This window comes from Hordeum vulgare, chromosome 1H (genome assembly GCF_904849725.1).
Source record: "Hordeum vulgare subsp. vulgare chromosome 1H, MorexV3_pseudomolecules_assembly, whole genome shotgun sequence".
In the NCBI taxonomy this organism is placed as follows: Eukaryota; Viridiplantae; Streptophyta; class Magnoliopsida; order Poales; family Poaceae; genus Hordeum; species Hordeum vulgare.
In genome coordinates this window covers 288,897,511-288,923,537 of record NC_058518.1, presented here as the reverse complement: position 1 = coordinate 288,923,537, position 26,027 = coordinate 288,897,511, and the positions used below count along the sequence as shown (strand labels likewise).

At 44.6% G+C, this 26,027-nt stretch overlaps 1 protein-coding gene across 1 annotated transcript; it reads right to left on the bottom strand.

Annotated features, from left to right (window-relative positions):
• Positions 1–4,900: 4,900 nt before the first annotated feature.
• On the bottom strand, positions 4,901–14,302 carry LOC123431427. Its single transcript, XM_045115207.1, has 12 exons — positions 13,886–14,302; positions 13,673–13,774; positions 12,679–12,759; positions 11,940–12,049; positions 11,715–11,850; positions 11,540–11,638; positions 8,241–8,346; positions 7,717–8,036; positions 7,444–7,626; positions 7,157–7,354; positions 6,586–6,900; positions 4,901–5,507 (listed from the first exon to the last, which is right to left on the bottom strand). Exons 1-12 carry the CDS (start codon positions 14,198–14,200, stop codon positions 5,415–5,417), a joined length of 2,058 nt encoding a protein of 685 aa, XP_044971142.1. The 5' UTR covers positions 14,201–14,302; the 3' UTR covers positions 4,901–5,414.
• Between the last annotated feature and the right edge of the window lie 11,725 nt (positions 14,303–26,027).

Below are 26,027 nucleotides of genomic sequence, written 5' to 3'. Positions count from 1 at the left end.
GTGAGGGAGAAGGTGTGAGAATGGGGGACCACTTGAGGAAGAAGAGGTGTACCTAGAAAAGTTTCGTGTGAGTAGTTTCGAAAATGGGATTAGATTTAAGATTTGTCGACCGTCCTAACCTTACATGTGCGACCAGATACCCGTTATGGGATGGGGCTTTGTTGATTACTTTGGTGGATGCTAACAGAGAGCCCGCATTACTAGTGCCGAGAGTGGCATGGTCACTCATGACGGGGTCGTGCCAAGTAGGGCGACCATGAGCTATTTTCACAGGCATCGGGCACACCATTTGTCCCTTCATGGATGGTACGATCTAGAGCGAGGCTCGTATGATGTACATCATGAGGGTTGGGTACCAATCGAGTGGACTCTTTGTTTAGTGTCGCTAAGGGAAAGGCATTGTTCGGGTGCTTACCTCGGGTATGTGATATACTGCGAGTCATGGATGACACGAAAGTTCCCCGAGTCTCGTGGGTACATCACGCAACCTCACTAGAGTGTAAAACTATTCGAATAGCCGTGTCCACGGTCAAGGATAGTTGGGTGGTGTTGCTTAAACTACGTCCAGCTGTTTTCGCATAAACCAAATAAGTGTGTGTGTGTGTGTGTGTGTGTGTGTGTGTGTGTGTGTGTGTGTGAGAGAGAGAGAGAGAGAGAGTATGTAGAAAAGAGGATGATATGAGAAAGATGATACTTGAGCTAAGTATGACAACTTGGTACGGGAATTGAACGTGGGACATTGTCGGTGCACTGAAGTTTGGGCCTCTAGTGCTCCTTTACTTGTGCACGGGCAGTTGCAGCCACTCCCACAGCAAGGCTTGCTGGGAGACTGCAGAAGACCACCACAAATATGTTCAAGTCAACAAGCCAGAAGACTGAAGACCGCAGACACAGCCCTCGGCAAGATCCTTGCCTCGGAAGGCTAGCGAAGCCCCGGCAAGATCCTTGCCAGGGGACTTAGCAAAGCTCCAGTGCGGCCCGCTCCCGGCGGCCAGCTGCCCCTCACCACTTGATATGTGTCGATTCGCAAGACGTGTGTCGAGCGATGTCTGGGAAAAGAGTGCCGAGGGGACGCGTCCGTGTTCCATGTCTGGAGCACCTGACGAAGCATTTAATGTGTCTGCTTAGACGTAGAGACACTGTACTTAGTCGTACGCCCCGTGAGTGCACTGCTTCACTGTGAACCCCGTGGGAGTCCTGTGATGCCACTGTTGGAGACCCCTTTGACCTATAAAAGGAGGCCCAGGGCATGCACTTAAGGGGAGGGGCTAGTTAATCATCCGACATTTACGAAGGGAATCAGCCGACCCTGGAACACATCGAATACACACACAAAGCAGGAGTATGGTATTACGCTTCCGAACGGCCCGAACCTGGATAAATCTCCCCTTCTGCTTGGTTGCTTGTTCTACTCTTAGTGCGTCCCTCTCCCTCGCTGAACCACAAGGGATCCTCTCGGTCCCATAGGTGTCGTTCGCCCCGACAGACGTTCAACCCCGGCTTATGATGGTAACCAAAGCTGGTTCATATGGTTATGTATGACAAGTTGATGCATGCTTTTACAAGTTTAATCATGTCATTGCACTCAAAAATTAACGTCCCTCAAAACCTACTTACTTAGTGTTATGCCATGCATTATTATTACCTTGTTCCACTTCATAGGTTGCTTGTGAGTACATTTAAAGTACTCATTGGCTTGTCACTGGTTATTTAATTGGTCAGGCACGAAAGAGCAGGAATATGGAGAAGAGTTCGTAGGAGACGAACACGCGAACTAGGACGCTTCCAATCAGAATGCCTGTAGGTTTAAGGAAGATGGCTCGGGTTCACGCTTTCGATCAAGATTTCCGCTGGTAGTTATGTTTGGTGTGTCGGCCTTCGAGGCCCTATCTATGTAAGACTTGACCTTAATGGTCTCTATTTGTATCAGACTGTATGTATGGATGTAAGACTTCTGTTATTCAGTTTCTGTGTGATCAGTGAGCATTGATCTCTAGGATCACTATACACGTGCATTCGGTGATCTCGACTTATAAGTCGGGGTACCCACACATCTAATATGTGAGTTGTTCACTTTCATGCAGGTCAGTGGTTGGTATGTGATGGCATTGAACGGATAGTCTGGAAATTGGGAGCGCAATCTATAGTAATGTGGAACTTAATTTCGCTCGAGTCTTGACCATGGTCAAGAAAAAAGAGACTACAAGTTGCATGTGGAGTCATATGATGTCTCGGGGTAGCAGCGGTGCTCCTAGATAAGCTCAAGTCCAATGTACATGAAAGTTTGACGCATGAACAAATTCAAGGTGATGAATACTATTCGCCAAGGTGATGTTTGTTAGAGTTGTGTCAAATATAGTGTACAAGGTAGGTTATGATTGGACTTGAAGTTGTATTGTGTTTAGTAGGATATGGAGTCGTGTCCTAATAGGACACTTGTATCCTAGGCCTCTCATATATAGCGGGGCTAGACACACGATGTAACATATGTCAGCATAATAGCACAGGAGCGCAAGGGGAGCCGGCTGCGTGTGCCGAAGCCCACGATAGCGCGGGTGCGGTATTGTGACGGTGGCACATGAAGGAGCGCCCGTAGTCATGCCTTGAGAATGTAGCCATATCGATGAACCTCGTTAACAAATCTCAGTGTCGTGTCTAGTGTGATTGCTTGATCCTCGAATGATCGATGGAGCGCCTTGGATTTATTCTAACATTACCAGAAGGAAAGTATTTTGCCTTAAGGATGTCACGCCACAACATGCTCTCCAAAGCATGGAAGATCGCCATCACCATTTGATAATGAGACATGACCGCAGTGTTCAGAATACCAAGACCCTCTCAAACACTTTGGTTTACACATCAATTTCCACTTGACCAGGCGGTATTTAAGCTTGTTCTCAGCCGACTCTCCAAAGTATGGAAGATCTGCCACCACCATTTGATAATGAGACATGACCGTAGTGTTCAGAATACCAAGACCCTCCCAAACACTTCGGTTTACACATCAGTTTCCACTTGACCAGGCGGTATTTAAGCTTGTTCTTAGCCGAGTTCCAATGAAAAGCACTATGGTGTTTATCAAAGCCCTCGTTAATTTCTTTGGATAACTGATAGAAACCTATTAGGTACTTCCTCCGTCCGGAAATACTTGTCCTAGAAATAGATGAATCTAGACTTATTTTAGTTATAGATACATCCATTATATTCATTTTTAGAACAAGTATTTCCGGACGGAGTGAGTACATAGGAAGAGACGAGAGACATGAGTTAATAAGGCGGACTTTGCTCACACTGCAATTATACCGTCCACGCCATGTCATAGCCCTATTGCCCACTTTAAGCACCGTCGGGGCAAAGTCCTTAGCAAGGAGAGGCTCTGTAAAAACTAGAAGGCCCAGATATTTAAGAGGAAAGGAGCCCAGAGAGCAGTTGAGACATTGGGCCACATGGATCGCCTCGGTGGGGGATCTGTTAAGTAAAGTAACCTCACTTTTTAAGATATTAATTTAGACATGGCTTCAAAACATAAAAGAATGAACTTAAGGTTCGCGAGACATTGCTCACTATACTCCACCAGGATAATGGTATCATCGGTGTATTGCGGATGTGACACGCCTTTCGACGTCATACTAGAGATCATGGGAGTGATGTGATCAGACACTGCTGCCCTGTTAAGAATGCAGGATAGGGCGTCTGGCGCGAAATTAAAGACCAGAGGGGAAAGTGGGTCACCTTGACGCAGGCCTCGCCCATTACATAAATTTACCAATCAAATGTCTGAGCCCATGGTTTATCTATCGCTTTAAAGTACTTGGTGAATTAGATAAGCTAAAGGTCATAACAAGCCACTTACATTGTGCAATCGGAGTAGCTCAAGAGTGGAGGTCGATGTCGCGGGAGTTAACCTAGGTGTCGTACGAGCCGTTCGTGCTAGCAGTCGAGGCATGTTTCCCTTGGTTGCTTGGAAGAAGCGGGGAGCTCAGGTTGAGGTGGCGGGCGAGATATTCACATCGACGAGAGACAAGTAAGTAAGTTGAGTTGACGGAAAGGAGGAGAAACAGGTGAGGTGGCATGTTTTTAGAAAGATACCCAAAGGCATCTAATAATTGTCAAGAAAATAATAGCCAATACAATCAAAAGACAACATGACACAAACGACTAAAAAATGGAACTACCCTTGAGCTATACTAGTTGTATTTTCCTATGATTGTGTGCCACCTGATAGAGCTTGAAAATTGAATTGAACCGACCGTAGGAAGAAGAGACACATGAGACACATCAGCCGGATGCCATAATTTTTTGTTCACAAAAAAATTAAAGTCACCGCACCAAAAGACAGCCAAATGCTTCCCTTAATTGACACATCAACTACAAAGATACAAGGAGAAACATATCTAGCAACAATTACCAATACTAGCCCTTCAACGATGTTGGGTCGAACAAACCCCAGACTTCTGCCTGGGACGTGAGGCCAATCTCCTTTGTGCACTGATTTAGATCCTCCGTAAGCAAGCGCAGGAAGTATGTCTTTTGAGCCGTAGCTACAATGCACAAAGGCTGCCTGGGGCTTTGCCTAATCCTGACGCTTAGAAGTGAAGTCGAAGACACCTTATTCCAGCACAAATCAACCGTATTCCAACACAAATCATTGCCGCAATCACCCCGTCAATACCATCAAGGAACCAAACCACAACTGAAATAATGAACTATTCTAACTAGTAGGAAAGCAAAAGAAAAGGGACCCCAAGGCAGTGGCATGGAGATCTTGGGTGGCAGATAGGAGACAACAATTATCAAAACGTTAGTAAAAAACGGATTCAACCACATAGACATGATTCGCTGGGACAAAACCAGTGAACCATGGATACAGGGAGTTATGATTTTGTGAGTTTGAGGGGCATTTTCAACAAAATTGAAGTTTCAAGGTTGTAATACAAATTCCGGGACAAGTTCAGGGCATAATGTTGACTTACACCAGGATACCACCATTTTAGCATATGTAAGTTCTACATGGTACACAAAGCAGCCACACGCTGAATAAAATTACATGATACTTATGCTCTAGTACAACACCTTGTTACATGATTCCACAGACAAGGAAGGTATATCCATGTCAGTTTTTTATGATCATTTGTTTCCGTAATCAAAGAATACACCAAAAGGCCAAGCAAAGGTCAAACCACTGGCGAATTCATCCACAACCGCCATGGTTTCAATCACTTGTTACTTCTCCATTATTCTTTCGTGCCTTGCTGACTTTTTTTTCCCTAAGTTTCAGTGTTACATGAGCCAGAAAAGAAATCACAAAAGGTTGAAATGGGCGCCTAGTCCAAATACAGCTAAAGAAGGAAAAGTATGAAGAAACAGTTTGCTTTCTAAAATAAAATAAAATCTGTGGTATTTTACACAAAGCACTATGAAAAGATTTGTTGGATCACTGTCTCTGCATTTCCACTGTACTGAATGAGTAGTTGGATAGCGTCCGCCCTTGGCAAAGCAAGGAATTCCTGCCAACAGGAGATAAGGCTATACAATTAATCGATGAATCATATGTGGAACTGGTGTGAAGATGGTAGTACTGACAGAGTTTGTGTGCAGTGTACATATCATTTCATCTTAGAAGTACATGCATAAGCATATTGTATAAATATAAAAGAAGTAGGAAATTCAACTTCGTTCCTCTGGATATAAAAGAAGTAGGAAATTCAACTTCGTTCCTTTGGATATAAGTTATTTACAAGGTATGAACCACAAATACCACCTCAGTTACAGATTAGATGACCTCTGAAAAATCATGCGTCAAACTCAAACCTTTCTATCTTTAACTGACTAGTACAAAAATCTTTGGGTAAGTTAGGTGCACACGGCACCACTAAACTTGTGATTGTAAATACTCTTAGTTATTAGGTACACTATTTTTTGTGATCTTTTACCTCCATCTTCATACAAAAAGTAGTGGTCAATGGTCACAGCTGCATACTTAAAACTGTGCACTGTAAAATGTCTGATATTTGAACTGAGGGATTTACTGGTAAGGGTGTCCATGTGTAACGCCAAGCCACAAACTGAAATTCGTTGAGTTCCATCGATTTAATTTGCCCTCAGAATGCTATTTCTCCTTTAGCCAAGTGTTTTATAATATCCAACATAGGTCAACCTCATTGACATCGCCTTTCCTACAGCCTCTTTTGTTGTAAGTTTAACCGTAATTACCTATTGTTAATTGCTTCGTCTCCTGCTGCTACTGCATTAAGTAATTTGTCCAATGCAAACTAGGGGTGTTTGCCTTTAAATAGAAGTGACAGTTAGATTCAGAATTTGAATTGTATATGTTGCCACCCACTGGGGAAGCCATTAGCAGAAGTGCAATCAGTTAAAAATGTGGAGATAACATTGGTATGCACAAAGGGTAAATGGGTCTTCCACGCCAAACATAATCTTTGACTAACGGTCACTGATGGCATGAATGGCACCAATTTTTGCAAAATGATGGCACACGAGTGATAACAAGTAATTCCATGGCTTATCATGAAAGGAGTTGATCAGCAGCAAAAAACAAACGCTATTAGGATATATACCACTTACCATAACTTTGAGTATAGCGGTTTCATCGCAGACAACTTCTGATGACACCTGAGGACTACTACCTTCATCCAGCACCTTGCCACTTGAGCATGTTGTGATCTGAGAAGATCCATTTCCACATTCATCTGTAAGAACCTTAGACATAGTGTGACTCACAGGTGGATCAATCTCTTTTAGAGAATCGATCTTCAAAAAATGATCAAAACGGTCCTTGCACATCTGAAGCTTAAACCATTCGGTGTGTGTATGAAGTGTTGTCCTAAGTATCTTCATCAGCTGAGGTTCTTCAATACCAAGCCTCCTGCTTATTGCAAGCTACAGAAGAGAAGATGTCATGATACCATCCAAATTCACACTAAATAAACACTATGGAACACGGCCCAATTCCTTGTACTGTTGCTACTAACCAACCACAGAAGGGGTGATGGTGTCTTCTATCGTGAACATAGGAGATATGGCACAAATTGAAGTCTAATACCACAAGTACACAACGGATACTGAAAATGGCGACCGATTACAATAGATAGGTGAGACTTCATATCGACTTACAACATATAAACATCAAATATACCTGCAGAGAACTTGCAAGAACAGGCAACGATACTGCCTTTGTGAGTACATCTTCACTGAGTTGAATCAGTGTTACCAAAGTTTCCTTCAAAGGCTTCAGTAAAGCTTGGTTACTGGCAGCAAGAGGTCCCAGGTGAGCAGATGCAACCTTGAGAGCAGCTACATGATCACCACCAGCTACTAGCTTAAGAAATTCAACCTGAAATGGTAGATTCAAAATGTGTTAAGGTACTTCCTTCCTACCTACAAGGCCTGCAGAAAAACGTGATTGCAATGTTGGGCTCACACCTGTTTTAGCTGAAACAGAAGAATAGGGTTTTGCGAAAAGAAATCAGGATCTATGCTGTTTATTTCATCCACAACTTTGGAAGCCATTCCTTTGCGTGTGAGGTCCCTCATCTCTAAAATAACCTCATACTTCTGATCTTGCATATTCCTAGTATCAGACAAACCAGTATCTAACACAGTATCCTAAAACAGGGAAATTATTATGAATATCATGAATTAAACTTTTTGAACAATTTAGATTAAAAAAAACAATTATTTGAAAATAAAGCTTACACGTTCTCCTATTACAACATCTTCGTCCATGTCAAAGGCAGGAGAAAGGGTATCACGATTTGCATCAACTTGGGTCTCACAAGCATAATTAAGATCATCTGCTCGACCTCTCCATCTCTTTCGCCTTCCCTGCCCTGATGTACTGCTTCTAACTCTGCGTAATCTCTTCGACCAGGAATCATGATGAGTAATATCACTGGTGCTACAACCGCCATACTGCTTGCCAGCTGGTTCACAATCAAGCTGTGCTTCATTATTGGCTCCTTGATTATTTACGAAACTAACATCAACGTTTTGACTACATTGCAAGTCAGCAGTTCCTACAGATTATCCAAAAGATGATTCTCTTTAGTGCACACAGGATTAAATAAATATAATTCTAAGAGTCAACTAAGCAATAGAGAGCACTGTATTTATTTATTTTTGAGATAGCTCACTAATGCCAAATGGTGAGAGCACTATATGAAAGTACTTTGAAGCAATAAGATCGTCAAGTATGCTCAACTACAGGTTCAGTCAATTACCAGGAAGGGCATAAGAACAGCCTTCAACGATTCCCCTGTATATACAGTACTCATGTACAAGTTTATCCAGAAGTGACAGGTCCATCTTCATTCGGCACAGTTCATTCTGGCATTTTGCAGAGTAAACATACATTACAGATAATGGATATTCAGGAAGGCAAAAGAAACTATTGCCGAAATATAAATACAAACAGAGAGCTAGCCTTGCTGTTGCTAGGGCTGTCAGACTCAATTCGGTATGGGCTCGATTTGAGCCCCAGTAGACTAAAATTCAAGCCAAACTCAAGCTCGTCATTACTCACTAAGCTCGTGAACATCTGCCAAGCAAGTTCAAATAGCTCGTTTAGACTCGACAGAATATGCCTGGGTCTACAACGAGAGGCCCAGCCCAAAGGCCTGCACGCATGCAATAACACACACTGTATGACCTAGGGCATCCACGATTTCCAAAAGCTCAAGTCCACAAGAAGCTATGCTTAGCAAGGAACACATAGCCCTCAAAAAAAAGCAAGGAACACATAATCACATGGCCGTCATTTATTGCTCGCTAAAAACAGGATGGTCAGTACCTGTTTAGTACCACCTCGACCGTCATACAAGGGTGAGGCTGGATGACTTGGCTATAAGAGAATGAAGGCTCGCGACCTGAGGCACTGGAAGTCTATGCCTAACGCATTGGCACGACTGCTAAGACAAAAATAATTAATATCTTTTTGGCGGTTTAGCTGAGCCCCAATGAGCCGAGTTCTTTCAAACTTCCAGTGAGTTGTGAGCTCGAGTTGTTCTGTAGGCTCCATTGACCGAGCTAGAGCCTGACATTTGGCTCGAAGCTTAAATCAAGCTCGAGTCCAGCCAGGGTATATTCGCTCAAGCTCAGCTCGTTCACAGCCCCCAGTTGTTACGTGTTAACTAGCAACAAGCACACATCAGTAGCTTTCGCCTTTTGCCCTACAACTATCAAAACGTTTTAACTTTTCACCTAATCTCTAATCTCTCAACCCCCACCACACTTCACGGCACAATCCATATGCTGCGGCTTGCCGCTTCTTCGATGGGTGCACTCACGCCTTCCTATCCTTTTGCAACTTCACGCCTTCTGAATTTTATCTTCCAAGATTAGTTGTTCCATTTTCTTGCTTATAGATGCTAATTTCTGAAGCTTGCGACCCCATCAACAAACCATTAATTTGCTTCCTTATAAAATCAGTCCATGCTAGCTAGGGCTCCTTGCCTACAGCATGCATGCAACTGCTACCCTGCTCAACGAAATGCCCAAACAGACAAATCATTGTTACATCACAGAATCTTGCTGTGTGGGGTAGAATGCAACTGAGAGATTGTGACGCAGCATCACAAATCCTCAATCAAAGGCGCCGTGGTTCCGTTGTAGGTCCATCAGCAATTCGTCCTCTGACGGTGATTCCACACAACAGAGCTCATGACAGACAACAGAGAATGAAGTCGTCACATGCTCCATTCCGCACATGGCCTTGCCTCAGCTGAAGCTGCATGGAAGAGGTTGCCAGAGGCGCCCATGCTTGGAAAGAGAGGAGGTCAAAAGTGGAAAAGAGTAACACAAGAGGGAGAATGGGAAGAGAGTATAGTTAGTAGACAAAAGCAGTGATGTAACTGCCAACATGCATGGGACAAGTTTACATTTTGATAGTTGAAGGTGCCAAAAAATACTAATGGAATGGCACAGGTGAGAGAAGTGAACAATTTTGATAGTTGGAAGGGGGAAGGCGAACATCTTTGTTTAGGATGTGTTTGGTTCGAGTCACGGGGTGAAACGGAATGGGTCCAACTGCACCTGGGCCTCATTCTCGTGTTTGGTAGACAAGAGGAACCGGAAGCCACTCATTCCCCCGAAGTGAATATTCGACAAAGATCCGGAATTGGCCCGTGCCCACGAATCGGAGGAATATGCTGAACTGAGTCTCACTGTCACCTTCCCCACTCTCTCATCTCCGAAACCTATCTACGCCACATCTCCCTCTCTCGATCTGCCCAGCTTCTCCCCCTCGTTTCCCTCTATTGATCTACCCCGCCGCAGTGGAAGCAGATGGGTTGGTAGACTGAAGGGGAGTGGGGGCGGCAGGCGAGCGGCTGCTACGGTGGGCTACAGGCAGAAGAACAGGCGAAGCACCTGCTTCTTCTCCTGGAGGTACAAACCTCCCCTCCTCCCCCTTGTATATGTTCTAGCTTGTGCCTCCTGTTCATGTCCTTGAGAGGGAGGGAGGGAGGGAGGGAGGGAGGGAGGAGGGAGGGAGGGAGGAAGAGATCTATATGATGTTCATGCCTGGTTATACACTCAAGTTACTAAACAGTCCTTTCTTTTCAAGACATGTTGATTTAAGCTTACTAGAACTACTGTATACCATGATTTGAATTTTCAGATTTACTTAATGGACGCTAATATATATCTCTAATGGCAGCAGGCAGAACACATATCTCTAAGTCCGGAATGGCACACATCTGGTGAAGAAGATTCTACCATGGCCAAGACGACACGACTCAGCAGCAAACCTAAATAGCCAATGCTGAGATAATGCAATTCTTCGGTATTTTAGGCATAAAGGGCTGCCCACAGTAACTTTCCTTTGAGAATCCGTGGTGAAGTAATGATTTGTTAACAGGAAAGCAAGTACTCCCAAAACTTGTGTTCCGGCTTCTAGCGGATGTTGGTAACACTTTTAACCATACTTGTGGGGAAGTACAAATTATTCTGTAGCTCACATCTCACACCAATTGGCAATTGAATATTACAATTTACAATCAATTACAAGTGTTTTCAGTACTAGGTCTTTGTGCATGATGTTATGCTGAAGCTATATTTGAATTATATGATGTCTAATTGAAAAAAGCTGAGCCAAACTAGATTCTTCACATTCTACCTTTCCCACCAAACATAGGAACGGAAATCAATTCCACCTTTCTGCCCCTACCAAACACAGGAATGGAACTGACCCCGTTCCTCTGGAATGGAACCATGGGATTCCATTCCAGTTGGTTCCCAACCAAACACACCCGTAGAGTAGCTGTTTTCTGGACTTAAAGGGCAGTTCAAGACTGTAAAATGAACTTTATCTTAAATATATATTTCCAGCCAGTAAAATAGTGCTTTGATTGACAAACCATCTGAAGGAGTAAGAACTAACTAAAGGTGCAGCTTATACACATGCAAAAAAATCCAAAACATTTTTATCCCTTTGACAGGTATTTGAAATGGAAGTGGTAACACAAATATCTATATTCATAGATAAATACTAGTTTATACTCAATTTATTTGGTAATAAGACCTGAAATGCTTGATACAAATCTCCTTTTGCAAACTTCAAGCTGTCGATAGCGCCTTGTCTTGTCAACTCAACCGCATGTGCCAGGGCTTGAACATCAACCTAAGAGTTGATTATTAAAAGCTGGCATATGGAGCATAGTACAGTATAATTAATAGAAGTTACCAACAAGACTTGCCTCATCAAATGGTGGTGCTTCTACTGAACATTCCTGAGTAACTGCAGGTGGATCACGATCCTCAAATAATAGCCGCTCAGTCAGATCAGATATAGGTGATGAAATTCCTTGGCGCGAGCAAAATAATTTGTGAATGCTTTACAAAATGATGTAAGATTGTCAGACAATGAGGAAGTAGCCCAGCAACCTATGTTAGGCAAGATGAGGATGTAACATATGAAGTACCTTATTAAGTATCTTAAGGACATGGAGAGAATAGGATCATAAGCTTGTAAATGAGCTCTTAATATGGACGATAGCAACCCAGCAAGTTCAAATCTCCTCATTATAGACCACTGCCGAGCAAAGAATTTCAACAGGAAGAATTAGGCCATATATCAAAAAGTAGCAGCTTGCAGGGGTGTTTGGTTGGGCTTTTCCTTGGCTTTTGCACTTTGGCTTATAAGCCAAAGAAAACCTCCTATTTAGGGGTTTTCGGCTTTGACTTTTGGCTTCTGTCTCTAAATAGGCAAAAAGCCAAAGCCAAAAGCACCTAAATAGGTGCTTTTTTGGCTTATAAGCCAAAGTGCAAAAGCCAAGTAAAAGCCCAACCAAACACCCTGCAATAAAGCTGGAGATGTAAAATAGCACTCTCCCATCCAAAAATAGAGGTTCCACAAAGCAACAAACATAGCAATTAATAGCATGAGTAGGTCAATCTTAAAGCTGCTCTAGTTATACACACAAAACTGTCATGAAACAAAAGCAGTCGAAAGCTATCTGGACAAGTGAAATAATTCAGAATCCTTACTTTACATGGACAATTAAAGCTTCATTTCCTCTCTCAAGTCTAGTAATAGAGAAAAGGGACCTCTAAATCGCTACCTAAAGAACTAGATATGCTCAAAGATAAATGAAAAGAAAATCTAAGCTGCCTTATAATTATTCTTAAAAAGTGTATATGGACAGTTAGGATTGTGCATACCTCATTGGCGACCGGGGAAGATTGATCATCTTGGTCATATATTAAAACCAGCAGTATATGTTTGAATTCCTCGTAAGCTTCCTTTGGAACATACCGACACACCAATATTCATTATGCAAGATTCAAATGAAAACAATGAATATGCATGACAGAAAATAAAGGTGACTGTATACGAATATGTAGGAACTCGATGATAGTAAAGTAAAATATATATATCACAGGAAAGTTCACATTAAAGGTATGACATATCAGTTTAGCTAAAACACATGCATCCTCAATTGTGGGCAGTGGACATCGGACACAACAATAGTTAGGGCCGACAGGAGCAACAGCAAGCTGAGATGCAGCATCTGCAACACAGCAATTCAGAGACATTTGAAGTACTCTGTTAATAAATTAGCCTAGCACAGACACGCAAGCAATGACATCCTTCAGGTAGTGTCATTGTACATCAAGTCGTCCTCTGCACGATGGATTTCTACCCCTAATTCACAACAGCTCATTACTGGAATGATGCAAAGTTACCCTCTACCTTTTCAGTATTTGTGTTCAATATGTGAGTGTCTAATAGATCTGAAATTTGCCCTCCCAGGCTGGAGAAGGAAAAAACTGGAAATTAGGTTAATAAACACTGAAACCTTCTGAAATAGGAAGATGGCATAGTGCACAGGCCTCTAGTAATTCAATTCTATTTTCACGGTGCTTGTAGGAAAACAGAAGTACAGCTGTACGAAGGAATTTAGTGAAAGTGGTAAAAAACAGTTTGTTGCAGCATCTTGTTCCAATATATTTGCTCAAAGAAACCCTATAGGATACAAAATGCTGCAAACTTGCTACCAAAGTCCTACGTTCCAGACAAGGTTCGCGCAGAATTCATGTGATCCAACCGGACACATGCAGACTAGTATACCCAATAGGAAACCAACGCAAATGCAATAATCAATCAATTCAGGGGCTCTTAAGGTGAGAGAAAGAGGGTCGATGCAGCACTCACAGGGTAGGCGTCGAGAGCACAGGGTGCGAGAGCTGTGCGGAGACAGTCGAGCGCCGCCTCCCTGTCCGACTCCGTACCCTTCCTCACCAGCTCCACGAATCTCTGCACAACAACACAATTGACATCCTGCCTGCGTGTGGGAAAACATAAAACGAGAGAGAGAGAGAGAGAGAGAGAGAGAGAGAGAGAGAGAACAGACAAGAGTTTAGGTACCTGCTTGTGTAGGTGAAAGAGGAGGCGGTGGTCGAGTAGCGCGGCAGGGGCGTGAGCTCGGAGGAGCGCGAGGGCGGCGTCGACGTCACCAGCCTCGAGCGCGCGACGGGCCCGGCGGATGAGGATGCGCGAGCAGTAGGACGAGGAGGTCGAGGTGGATGGGGATGAGGAGGTGGCGGTGGTGGTGGAGGAGGATGGGGATGAGGGCGGCGATGGGGAGGCAGGAGGGGCGATGAGGCGATCGGATCTGACGAAGTCGAGCACGAGAGCGTCGAGCGAGTCCCAGTTCACCGGCGAAGGGGGCAGCGGGTCCATCGCCGGCGAGGAGACGGCGGTGGCGTGGGGCTAAGGGGGAACGGGTGGGATTGGGAAGTTGAGATGATGAAGTCGGTGGAAGGTAGCAAGGTCTGATGCCTACGTGTAACGAAAACGAACCGTGAGAAGTTTTCTTTTATTTTTCTTGTTCTTATTATCTTATTATTATTATAAAATGATGGGTGACAATCAAGGTGTCATAAAGACATGTACAATGGTGATATCCGTCCCATAATTCTTGAAACTTAATCAAAGTGATTGATCTATCATTGTCGATGGTTACAGGGAGTATATATAACTCCTGGAGAGACGCGACGACACAGAGGAGATGCGTCGGTTCCAGGGAGTCAGGAAAGAGACGTCCGTGCGGGAGGAAACCGCTCGAGCGGTTACATCAAGAGGAGATTTTCCCCTAATTTATGTAATTAGTTTTAACACTCCCCCTAATCTACGTTTGACCATGTGGAGTCATCTTCATGATTGTCCGGGAAGCTTTATCATCAAAAACTCTTCTTCAAAAGTTCTTCATAAAGACTTTGTTGAAAACCTGAAATATAAACTCACAAAGAGATAGCATAATGTGATGTTATTGAACAAGGATATCTCAAGAAGATACTCCCCCTGTTGCCTGCAAGTCTCTAAGTCGTCGCATACCAATTCCGTGAACATATTTCTGGAATGTTGAGTTTGGTAGAGACTTAGTAAACAAATCAGCAATGTTGTCACATGATTTGACTTGCAGAATGCTTATTTCCCCGCTTTTCTGAAGATTGTGGGGGAAAAACCATTTAGGAGAAATATGCTTAGTGATATTGCTCTTGATATATCCTGTCTGCATCTGTGCAACACATGCCGCATTATCCTCATAGATAATGGTGGGTGATTCAATAGAACCAATTCCACATGGTTGTTGTATGTGGTTTATCATTCTGCGAAGCCATACACATTCACATGACGCTTCAATTAATGAAATTATTTCAGAATGATTGGTAGATGTAGCCACTAGAGTCTGTTTGGAAGACTTCCATGATATAACTGTACCACCATGTAGGAACACAAAACCGGTCTGAGATCTGTCATTACGGGGATCAGACAAATAACCGGCATCTGCATACCCAATCATATCAGAGTCCAGATTTTGGTGGAACTGAAAAAATAGGCCAAGATCCTTTGTGCCTTGGAGATATCAAAAGATATTCTTTACTCCAGACCAATGTCGTTTGGTGGGAGATGCGATGTATCTAGCAAGTAGATTCACTGCAAATGCAATATCAGGTCTTGTGCAATTTGCAAGATACATAAGCGCTCCAACTACACTGAGATATGGAACTTCAGGTCCCAACACCTCTTCTCCATCATCCCTCGGTCTGAATGGGTCTTTCTCTACGTCTAGAGATCGAACCACCATAGGAGTTTTAGATGGATAGGATTTGTCCATATTGAATTTCTCCAATATTTTCTGGATATAGGTAGCTTGGTGTACCATGATTCCTGAGGGAAGGTGCTCAAGTTGAATACCTAAGCAAAATTTGGTTTTACCCAAATCCTTCATCTCAAATTCCATCTTTAGGTGATTGCGTGCGTCATCAATGTCTGGTGCACTGCCAATGATGTTGAGATCATCAACATACACAGAAATGATGCAAAATCCTGTAGAGGACTTCTTGATGAAGACACATGGGCAATCATCACTATTGGTGTAACCTTTCTGAAGAAGGAACTCACTTAGTCGGTTGTACCACATCCGTCCCGACTATTTTAAGCCATACAATGACTTATTCAGCTTTACACAGTACATGTTGCGTTTTGCACTGTTATTCGGGACGGAGATTTCGTCAGGAACCTTCATATATATGTCCGAATCTAGTGACCCGTAAAGATATGCGGTCACGACGTCCATCAACTGCATGGATAGACGATTTTGTACTGCCATAGATATAAGATATCGGAAAGTTGTTCCACTCATTACTGGAGAGTATGTTTCATTGAAATCAATGTCGGGTTTCTGCGTAAAACCTTGTGCTACGAGCCTTACTTTATATCTCACCACCTCATTGTTCTCATTCCGTTTCCGGAGGAAAACCCATTTGAATCCCACGGGGAAAACATTGGGGGGTGTAGGTATTGCTTCAGTGAATACCTTCCTTTTGTTAAGCGAGGCAATTTCTGCTTGGATTGCATCCTTCCATTTAGGCCAGTCGGAGCGCTTTTGGCAGTCGACGATAGACCTTGGATCATGATCAGTGATAAGGGTATCTGCAATCTTTTCAGCAAAATATATGTCGAGAGTCGTAGTCTTGCGGTCAAATGATTCTTCAGCATCAACATAGTTGATAGAAACTTCCTGCACCCCTAGAGACTCTTCGTGATTTTCCAATACGGTTGAGTCTGGGTGTTCCGATGTTCCAGCCAGTTTGTGCACACTGGAGCTGGGTTGTGGAGGTTGTCCTTCCACTGGGTGTGAACTACCCATCAGGTGTTTGTCAACGTTGAGTTGACCTGCATTTACTGACTCTGAGGACTTTCTCCTCGATTTCCTTTGCTGCTTGCTAGAAGCTAGCTCCAGGTCAGAGGTCATACTACTCCCCCTCTTTTTAGGAACAGGGAGTTGAGTGGTTTTTATTGGTACCTCCACTCTTTCTGGCGCGTTTCTAGCCGGATTTAAGGATTTTGTAACACCTTTTAGATCAGTAAATGAATTTGGCAGATTATTTGCAAGATGTTGCAAATTAATGATCTTCCGAACTTGAAGTTCGGTCTCATGGGTACGTGGATTAGAGGATGAAATGGTATGAGCATTCCAATCAATTTCCGGGCATTCTTTCTGGTACTTGAAATCTCCCCTAATGCCGGAAAATGTTCCTCATTAAATATGCAATCAGCGTGACGGGCTGTGAACAGATCCCGAGTTAGGGGTTCCAAGTACTTGATAATCGACGGTGATTTGTACCCCACATAGATCCCCAACTTTCTGTGTGGGCCCATAGATGTCCGTTGTGGTGGTGAGATCGGGATGTATGCAGCACATCCGAACTTACGCAGATGGGAAATGCTAGGAGGATTTCCACGTACCAATTCCAGAGGGGAAGAACTGTGATATGCAGTTGGCCTCAATTGTATCAAGTCAGCAGCGTGTAAAACTGCATGACCCCAACAAGAGGTTGGCAAGTTGCAATTCGTCAACAAAGGTCTTGCAATGAGTTTAATCCTCTTAATTAATGCTTCAGCCAAACCATTTTGTGTATGGACATATGGAACAGAGTGCTGAACTTCAATCCCCAAAGCCATGCAATAATCATTGAAAGCACGTGAGGAGAATTCTGCAGCGTTGTCCATTCGAATTGTCTTAATTCGACTTTCAGGATAACGGGCTTGCAACTTAATGACTTGCCTCATTATTTTGGCAAATTCATGGTTTCGTGTGGACAGAAGACACACATGTGACCATCATGTAGATGCGTCAATCAGAACCATGAAATACCGGAATGGTCCAGATAATGGCTGAATAGGACCACAAATGTCTCTTTGAATACGTTCAAGGAACTGAAGTGGTTCAGCTTGTATTTTGAGATGCGAGGGCCTCAAAATTAGCTTTCCCGTGGCACAAGATGTGCACACAAAATCAGAAGATTGAGGAAATTTTGACTCAAGCAAATTATGACCAATGGAATTGCTAGTAATTTTTCTCATCATCCCGATTCCGGGATGGCCCAGGCGATCATGCCAGGTTTGGAATGCATCAACATTCTGAAAAATTACTTTGTATGCAACATGTTCCACGGGTTTGATGTACGTATAGTACAAACCAGACGATAGAGAAGGAATTTTCTCATGTACCTTTTTGCCATATCCGTGATCTTTAGTAAAGAGTAAATACTCCTCTTTGTTGTCTTCATGGGTTTCAATATGAAAACCATTCTTACGAATATCTCGATAACTGATCAGGGTACGTGATGAGTCAGGATACAATAAAGGATCCTCTATCGTCACTTGTGTACCACTTGGGAGTGTGAATATGGCACGTCCAGTACCAACAATCACTGTATCGCGTCCAACGATAGTTAGAATATCTCCATTCATCTTTTTCAGAGTTTGGAAATATTTTATCTCCCTCAGTATGGAGTTTGTGGTACCACTGTCCACAAGGCATAATTCCTCTTCCATCGGATTGTCCCCGTAGAAAAACTATATAAAACGAAAGAATTTTCAATAAGAAAACCTTATGTTAATACATAGAATACAATCTTTATTATATCAAATGTACTGATACAATACAATATAAAGACAACAACAAACTCATGTTCTTATTACAATCATCACAAATGGACATAGTTAAATAGATCACTAAGGAGGTCGAGGGACTAGTCAAAGTCACCAAACACATCGTTTGAGGTGTACTCAAGTAACATGGCCTCCGTTTCAGCAGGGTCCTCAAGTGGATAAGGAATCTTGGCGTTGCTTGGTCCAGGAGGAATATCCTGTGAATCGCCAGCTCCATTTGCGCTATGTAGATGTAGGTTGAAGTTAGCTTCAAGCCTTCTCCCTTGAGGTGCTTTGCATCCCTGAGATTGCTGGTACAGCATGACCAGATGCTTGGGCATTGAGCACTTTTCAGTAGAATGCGAGTAGCATCCACACTTGTTGCAAAGTTTAGTTTTATCGAACTTTGGCTTTGCAGTGCCTTTGCCCTTGCCCATGTTTCTGAATTTTCTGTTCCCATTGCACTTGTGCTTGTGCTCAGAATTGGAATGTTTACCTCGAAAGGTACCATTAAACTTCTGTCTATTCGCGACATTCAGATGGACTTCAGGTAAAGGTTGTGCCCCAACTGGGCGCTGAGAGCCATTCTTAGCGAGTAGCTCATCATGCTTTTCAGCCTGAAGTAACATGTGAATAAGCTTGGAATAGACAGTGTAGTTGCGAGCACGGTATTGCTGTTGGAGGATCCTATCATAAGAGAGCATAGTAGATAAAGTTTTCTCTATCATCTCCCCTGAGTAGGTTCCCTCTCACAAAAACGCAGTTTGGAACATATCTTATGAACAACATGATTGTACTCACCAATGGACTTGAAATCCTGAAGGCGGAGATGAGTCCAATCATGGAGTGCTTCAGGCAGGACCACTGCCTTCTGCTGTTCATACCTCATTTTGAGGGCCAGAAACAAAGTAGTAGGAGATTCCTCCTGTAAATACTCAGACTTGAGATCTGGATGAATATGGTGCCTTATGATGTATAAGGCAACATAATTCTGCTGTTCTGTCAGCGGCGTGGCTCCAGCCGGGAGAGGAGTCTCCGGGGGCTGGATTGCACGCGCTATCCCATGGGATGCAAGACTGATCTTGATGTCCATAGCCCATGTAGGGTAATTGTGTCCATTGAGGGCAAGCTCCTCAAATTCTTTGGGAGTCATCTTTGCCTACATGGAGAACCAGAGATAATTAATTTACGAGCGGTAAATTAAAAACCATCATGGTTGTGTAATAAGAATGCAAATATTTGATAGTCAAGTGTAAAACTTGAAAAATTCTCAACCTCAATTATGTGAACATTACCTTGTGTATGCTACAATTTAGATATAAGTAATACATGTTGAAGGTAATCGCATGTCAAGATTGACAAAGCGTAGACCTCACAGTAAGAGAGGATAGTCTGCACATGTGCAGTAGATCACAACTCATTACCTTGTGATTCCAAATAAGACGAGGGAGAAATATTCAAAAATTTGCAAGTTTGAGATGCGAGAGAAGCTAATCTCAATCGCAATAAGAAACATGTTCAAAAAAAATATGTGGTAAACACATGAAATATGTCATTATGCCCAGATGAAATCCGGTACTTTATTTATATCATCAATCCATTGCATAATATAAACACACTTATAATTACACAAATCTTAAACTAGAATAAATCTAGAACTAGACTAAGTGTAAATAGTAGTACTAAGACAGTACTAAACATAGTCTAAAACTATACTATTTACAATAATTAGTACTAACTAGTACTAAACAGAGAAATAAGAAAAAGAAAGAGAGAGGAAAAAAAATTATAGAACAGCGGCCGACCGACCGGCCAGGGCAACACATGCGCTCGCTTGGACATCCTTTGGCTGGCCAAAACACAACACGTGTGTGGGCCTGGACAGCACACCGCCGCATAAGGCAGAGAGAGGAGGTGGGATCGGTTCCCAGATTCGGTTCCAGATCCATCCCAAGCACCGCTCCTCTCCCCAACTAGCACCGCTCCTTTCTTCCCCACCACCACGCGAAGACCACAGGAAGCCCGCCGACGGGAGTGAGGGTTGCCTCCCTGGCTTCTCCGGTGATCATCGACGCAGCACGGAGGATCCCTCCTCGCCAGAAGAAGAGGAAACGACGACCGGGTCCTCGGGGACAGCTCCGAGGCTTGCCGGAGCCCATGAGCCGACGCGGCGGCCGGGCCGGCGGTTGATGGCGGCGACGGCCCGCTCGAAGAGGCGGCCGAAGCTCCGCTCGGCACGGCTGCTTGAGCCTGCAGCCGATTCCATCCGCGGTGGGGCTACACCGTTGGATTCGATCCCGGCCCCGAAGCGGATGACGTGGAGGCGCCGGTCGGCGCGGAGACGAAGGCGAGCCCCTCCTCCGTGGTCACCTCCGCGCGCATCGGCACGGGTAAGTAACCGGGTGGGCGGCGACTTGGGCCTGCGTCCTCGGCAGCAGGCGTCGGCGTGTGCGAGGGCAGCCAGTGCGCCGGCGGAGGAGGGGGCGAAGGCGGGTCCTCGTGCAGCATCGGCGCGGCGTGGCCGGCGAGCAGCCACGGGTCAAGGCCGACGGGAGGAGGTGCGGCGGTGCCAAGGCCGACGGGAGCGCCCTGGGCGGCGTCCTCTGTGGCGCGCTGGCCACCCGCATGCCTGGGGGCGGTAACCGCCCCGTGCGAAGCCACCGGCGGCATTCTGACCGCGTCCAGTGGCACCCCGGCCACGTGCAGTGGCGTTCCGGCCACTTCCAGCGGCGTTCAGGCTGCGTCCAGCGAGGGTACGGTGGCGACGGGCAACGAGACGGTTCCGGCGTTTGTACTCCCTGATGAGGCAAAGGAAGAAAGTAGTCAGGGGCGACATCTCACCAGCGGTGAGTCTTCCTTCCCTTCTCTGTTTCTCTATTTGCTCCTTTTCTGGTAGACTCGTGTTGATAACGTGAAACGAATCAAAGTGATTGATCTATCATTGTCGATGGTTACACGGAGTATATATAACTCCTGGAGAGACGCGACGACAAAGAGGAGATGCGTCGGTTCCAGGGAGTCGGGAGAGAGACGCCCGTGCGGGAGGAAACCGCTCGAGCGGTTACATCAAGAGGAGATTTTCCCCTAATTTATGTAATTAGTTTTAACAATTCTTATCGTGCTGGCAATTTTATACAAAAATCCTTGAAAAATTTCCAACACAATCCGCACTATCAGCGTCTCTCCTGCTCGTCTCCTCTGCATCGGAGCTCCACCGCTCATCTGTTAGTACGATCTTGATGTTTAGGTTTAAAGCATAGTTAGCTAGGAGCCTAAGAAGTGTGTCCTAGTAAATTTGGCTAATTGTCTAGGTGAGTTCATGTCAAGGAGTAAGAATAAGTAATTGAGTTGAGTAACTCAATTACTTATTGTCATGTTGAGTAACAATAAGAATGGTTGACGCAGGTAAAGAATAACTTATTCCTCATCCTAGTCATTTCACCGAGCCACATTTTTTCTCATATGCGAAACGTAATTTTCTAGCGTGCATGTTGTAAAATTACCTTGCTTCTAATTAAAATTACCGAAATAACTTCTAGTGTCATATTGTCATGCAATATTTTTTCTCACATGGAAAACGTAAGTTTATATCATGCATGTTGTAAAATTACCTCACATTCTTTTGTACATGGAAGACAAACTTCCTTACTCGATAATATAATATTACTTCAAGTCTATTTTTTCTTAAGTTTTCATGTCATGGTGGTGGAATTGGATTTGGGTGAGGAATAAGAATTCCTCACCCAGGGTGATGAATAGCGCGACCATATATATATATATATAGAAACTCTATTCATCATCCAGGGTGGAGAATAGGTTATTCTTCATCCGAGGTAATCTTACGAGCTTTTCGCAAACAAATTATATTTAAAATAGAAATAGTTACATTCATATTGATCACTATGTAAAATTTGCATAATTTTTTTAAAAATATAGGCTGTAAGACAAAAAAGTATGCATTTTATGTACATTTTACACTGTACTTTTACGTTTGTAATTTCACGTAACAAAAATATTTTTTATGGTGATTATATATTTTCTTACGGTCTCTTTTTACGTATGGAATAAGAAAAAAAAATTACATAACATAAAATTACGATGCATTGATGTTAAAATAAAGGAGTGAAGAATAACTATTCCTCATATATATATATATAAACTCTATTCATCATCCAGGGTGCAGAATAATTTATTCTTCACCCGAGATAATCTTACGATTAATTTACAAAGAAATTATTTTTAAAATACAAATAGTTATATTTGTATTGATGCACAACGTAAAATTTGATAAAAGGAAAACAAAAACATAGGTCACAACATCAGAAAAGAATGAATTTCTTATATTTTTTGCACTATTTTTGTATGTTCGTAATTTTACGTGACATAAAATATTTTTACGTTGATTATATTCTTTTACGGTCTCTTTTTTACATATAAAATAAGAAAAAATTTACAGAACATAAAATTACGGTGCATTGATATTAGAAATAGAGAGGGGTGAAGAATAACTATTCCTCACCCACTGTGACGAATAGCGCGATATTTGAGACACCTAGGTGCCCACGCACCTAGACACCATGCAATTATTGCCATATATATAATTGATTCCTTTCCAAATATTGATGTGTGATATACCTATCATTAAATGCAAATCGTTATCATACCATGTGATTCATTTCCATATATTATGCGACATATTAATTTTGCTGTAAATATTTTTTTGTAATGTACAAACTAAAATACTTTGTGTACGTTCTTTTATTTTTGTCTTGTCTTTGCAATTGGAATGCAATGCACGCAGACATATGCTACACTCTTCTTTACTTTTTGTTCATTAAAATAAAAATACGCATGTACACTCATGGGGTTATAGTCCTAGGGTGGGGTCATAGGCCTGCCCTATAAGTCCTACCCAAGGACTATCCTTCATAAGGGATAAGGCCCTTATTCAGTTCCGACTGAACTAAGGACTTCCCATCATCCAGTCGGTAACGAATCCTCCACCATCCAGTCGGAGGTGAGCATTCGAGTGTATCAAACTAACCGACTGGATTTCACTCCGTGCATCGTACCCCCCTGGAGGGAAACGGTCGTACGTTTCCCTGTGCCTTTATTAGCATTTAAGACATACGTTACCTGTAACGTAGGCATTTATTCGCCACTACTCCATCCCTGTGCACCGAACCGGTGTGGAGGGCAGCGCACTCTATATAAGCCGCCCTTCCCCACTGGTGCAAGGGTTGGCAATTCACTGTAATCCATATTCCACTCGACAACAAGCTCCCAGAGCACTGAGACGTAGGGCTATTACCTCCACCGTAGAGGGGCCTGAACTCATACAACCTCGCCGTAGCTAAGGCTCTGCCCATCCTTTCGTACCCTACACATCTACTGTCAGACTTATACCCACGACAGTTGGCGCCCCCTTGGGGCAGGCGTCTAAGCGACTTCCGGCGAGTTTGCGACTACATCTTTTCGTCATGTCATCCGGTGGAGATTCGAGCATGGGTCACGAGATCCTCTTCGGCGCTCTCTCCTTCATCGTCGACGATTCCGCATGGCTACGGGACGCCCTCTCGATGTCGAGGCGCTTCCCCGTCGCGGAGCTACGCACTTTCGTGCCGGCGCCCGCGGCATTCTTCTTCTCCAGCAGTCGGCTCCGGTGTCGACCTACACCGCCGTCACGCGCCGCAACAAGCGGTCCCGCCATCCGCGGCTCCAGCGTTGGGTGCAACACGCTCAGGCGTGCCAGAACGCGTCTTCACAAGTGGCGGTCCTAGAGTCGGTTGTGGTTGCCCCGCCGTCCCAGCGCTCGGACTCGGTTCCGACTGAGTTTCCTTCCGAGTACTTGGGTCGCGGGCCTGCAGCAGAAGTACACATGGCCAACTCCCATGAAAGTCCCCGCCAAACTGACCGGAACGAGCACGAGATCGGCGAAACATCCGGCGCTCGCTGTCCACCTCGCCGTTCTGCCAGTCGGCACACTCGGCGGAGCAACGTGGAGTTGTTCCGCACACCCATCCTCAACTTGGCTGCCGCTGCCAAGATAGCCGATTCCCTTTAGCCGACTGATTCAGAGGCTGGCAGGGGGATCGAGCAAATCCGCGCCCTGCTGCACACGGCGCAGCAGCAAAACTCGGCGGTCTCCCAGTCGCACAACAGGATCCACAATAGTTCTGTTCATGCGAACACACATCGGTCAGTTCACAGCCCTGGTTCTCATCAGCGACCCAGGGGAGGCAGCCGTTCCATGAATCCCGAAGATCGTCGCCGTTCACGCACCCCTCCGCGGGGTGGGCCCTACGGGCCCCGACATCATGATGACCGGCGTTCAGTCGGTGACACTTACGATCCAAGGCCCGCTGCGAGAGGGCATATCGCCCAGCGGAGGGTCGACAGGGGCCGAGCCCACCGCGATGGTCACGATATTGACCGTCCGAGTGGAAGGAGGACCATCGTTTCTGGTCCCGAGTGTTTCAGTCGAGCCATCCGTTCGGCTGACATCCCTCCCAACTTCCGATTGGCGAAGGGGATCAGCAAGTTTACAGGAGAGTCCAAGCCAGAAACGTGGCTGGATGACTACCGAGTGGCAGTCCAGATCGGAGGAGGGGACGACCACGTCGCCATGAAGCACCTCCCTCTGATGCTCGATGGCTCGACGCGAGCGTGGCTGAACCAATTGGCCCCCTCAAGCATCTACAGCTGGGCAGATCTGGCCCGAGTGTTCATCAGGACCTTCGAAGGGATGTGCAAGCGCCCTGCTGGCCTCGTGGAGCTCCATCACTGTGTCCAAAAGCAGAATGAGCCCCTGCGCGATTTCATTTAGCGTTGGACGACCCTCTACCACACGGTGGAGAACATCACAAAGCACCAAGCAGTCTGCGCCTTCAAGGCAGGCGTGCGGTACAGGGATCTGTACCTGAAGTTTGGCCGAACAGGCGACATCTCCATGAGCAAGATGATGGAGATAGCGGCACGCTATGCAAACGGCGAAGAAGAGGACCGCATCCGTAGCGGCAAGCACAAAACAGTCGCCGATGGAGATGGGAATAACACTCAGAAGCAGAAGCAGAAAGCTCCGTCCACTCAGCAGGCAGAAGCCGCAACTGTTACCAATGCCAAGTTCAAGGGCAAGGGGAAGGCTCAGTTCACCCCCAAGAAGAAGCAGTTCAACAACCCCATCCTGTACCAGCCATGTCCGATTCACACGAAGATGGATGAAGAGGGCAACGCCATATATCCGAAGCATACCACTCGGCAATGTCGCCTCCTGATCCAGGGGTTTGGCGAAGGGCAATCGAGTGAAAAGGGCAATGAACAGGATGAGGAGGATAAGGAGGATCCGTTCCCCCAAGTCCATGCAACACTGATGATTTTTGCTGATGTTGAGAGCAAGAGTCGACTGAAGCTAGTGAACAGGGAGGTGAACATGGCACGCCTACCAACCCCAAGTTCCTCAAATGGTCTCAGTCTGCGATCACCTTTGACCAGTCGGATCATCCAGCACACGTACCCACCCCAGGGAGACAGGCTCTGGTCATCGACCCGGTGGTGGAAGGAGTCCGAC

What these genes read in the sequence shown, in the direction of transcription:
- LOC123431427 (XM_045115207.1), bottom strand. Translation starts at nt 14,200, where the DNA reads ATGGACCCGCTGCCCCCTTCGCCGGTGAACTGGGACTCGCTCGACGCT. An exon ending in CTTCCCCGGTCGCCAATGAG is followed by an intron (nt 12,050 to 12,678) that starts GTATGCACAATC and finishes TTTGCTCGGCAG; the next exon opens with TGGTCTATAATGAGGAGATT. An exon ending in TTCTGTTTCAGCTAAAACAG is followed by an intron (nt 7,355 to 7,443) that starts GTGTGAGCCCAA and finishes CTACCATTTCAG; the next exon opens with GTTGAATTTCTTAAGCTAGT.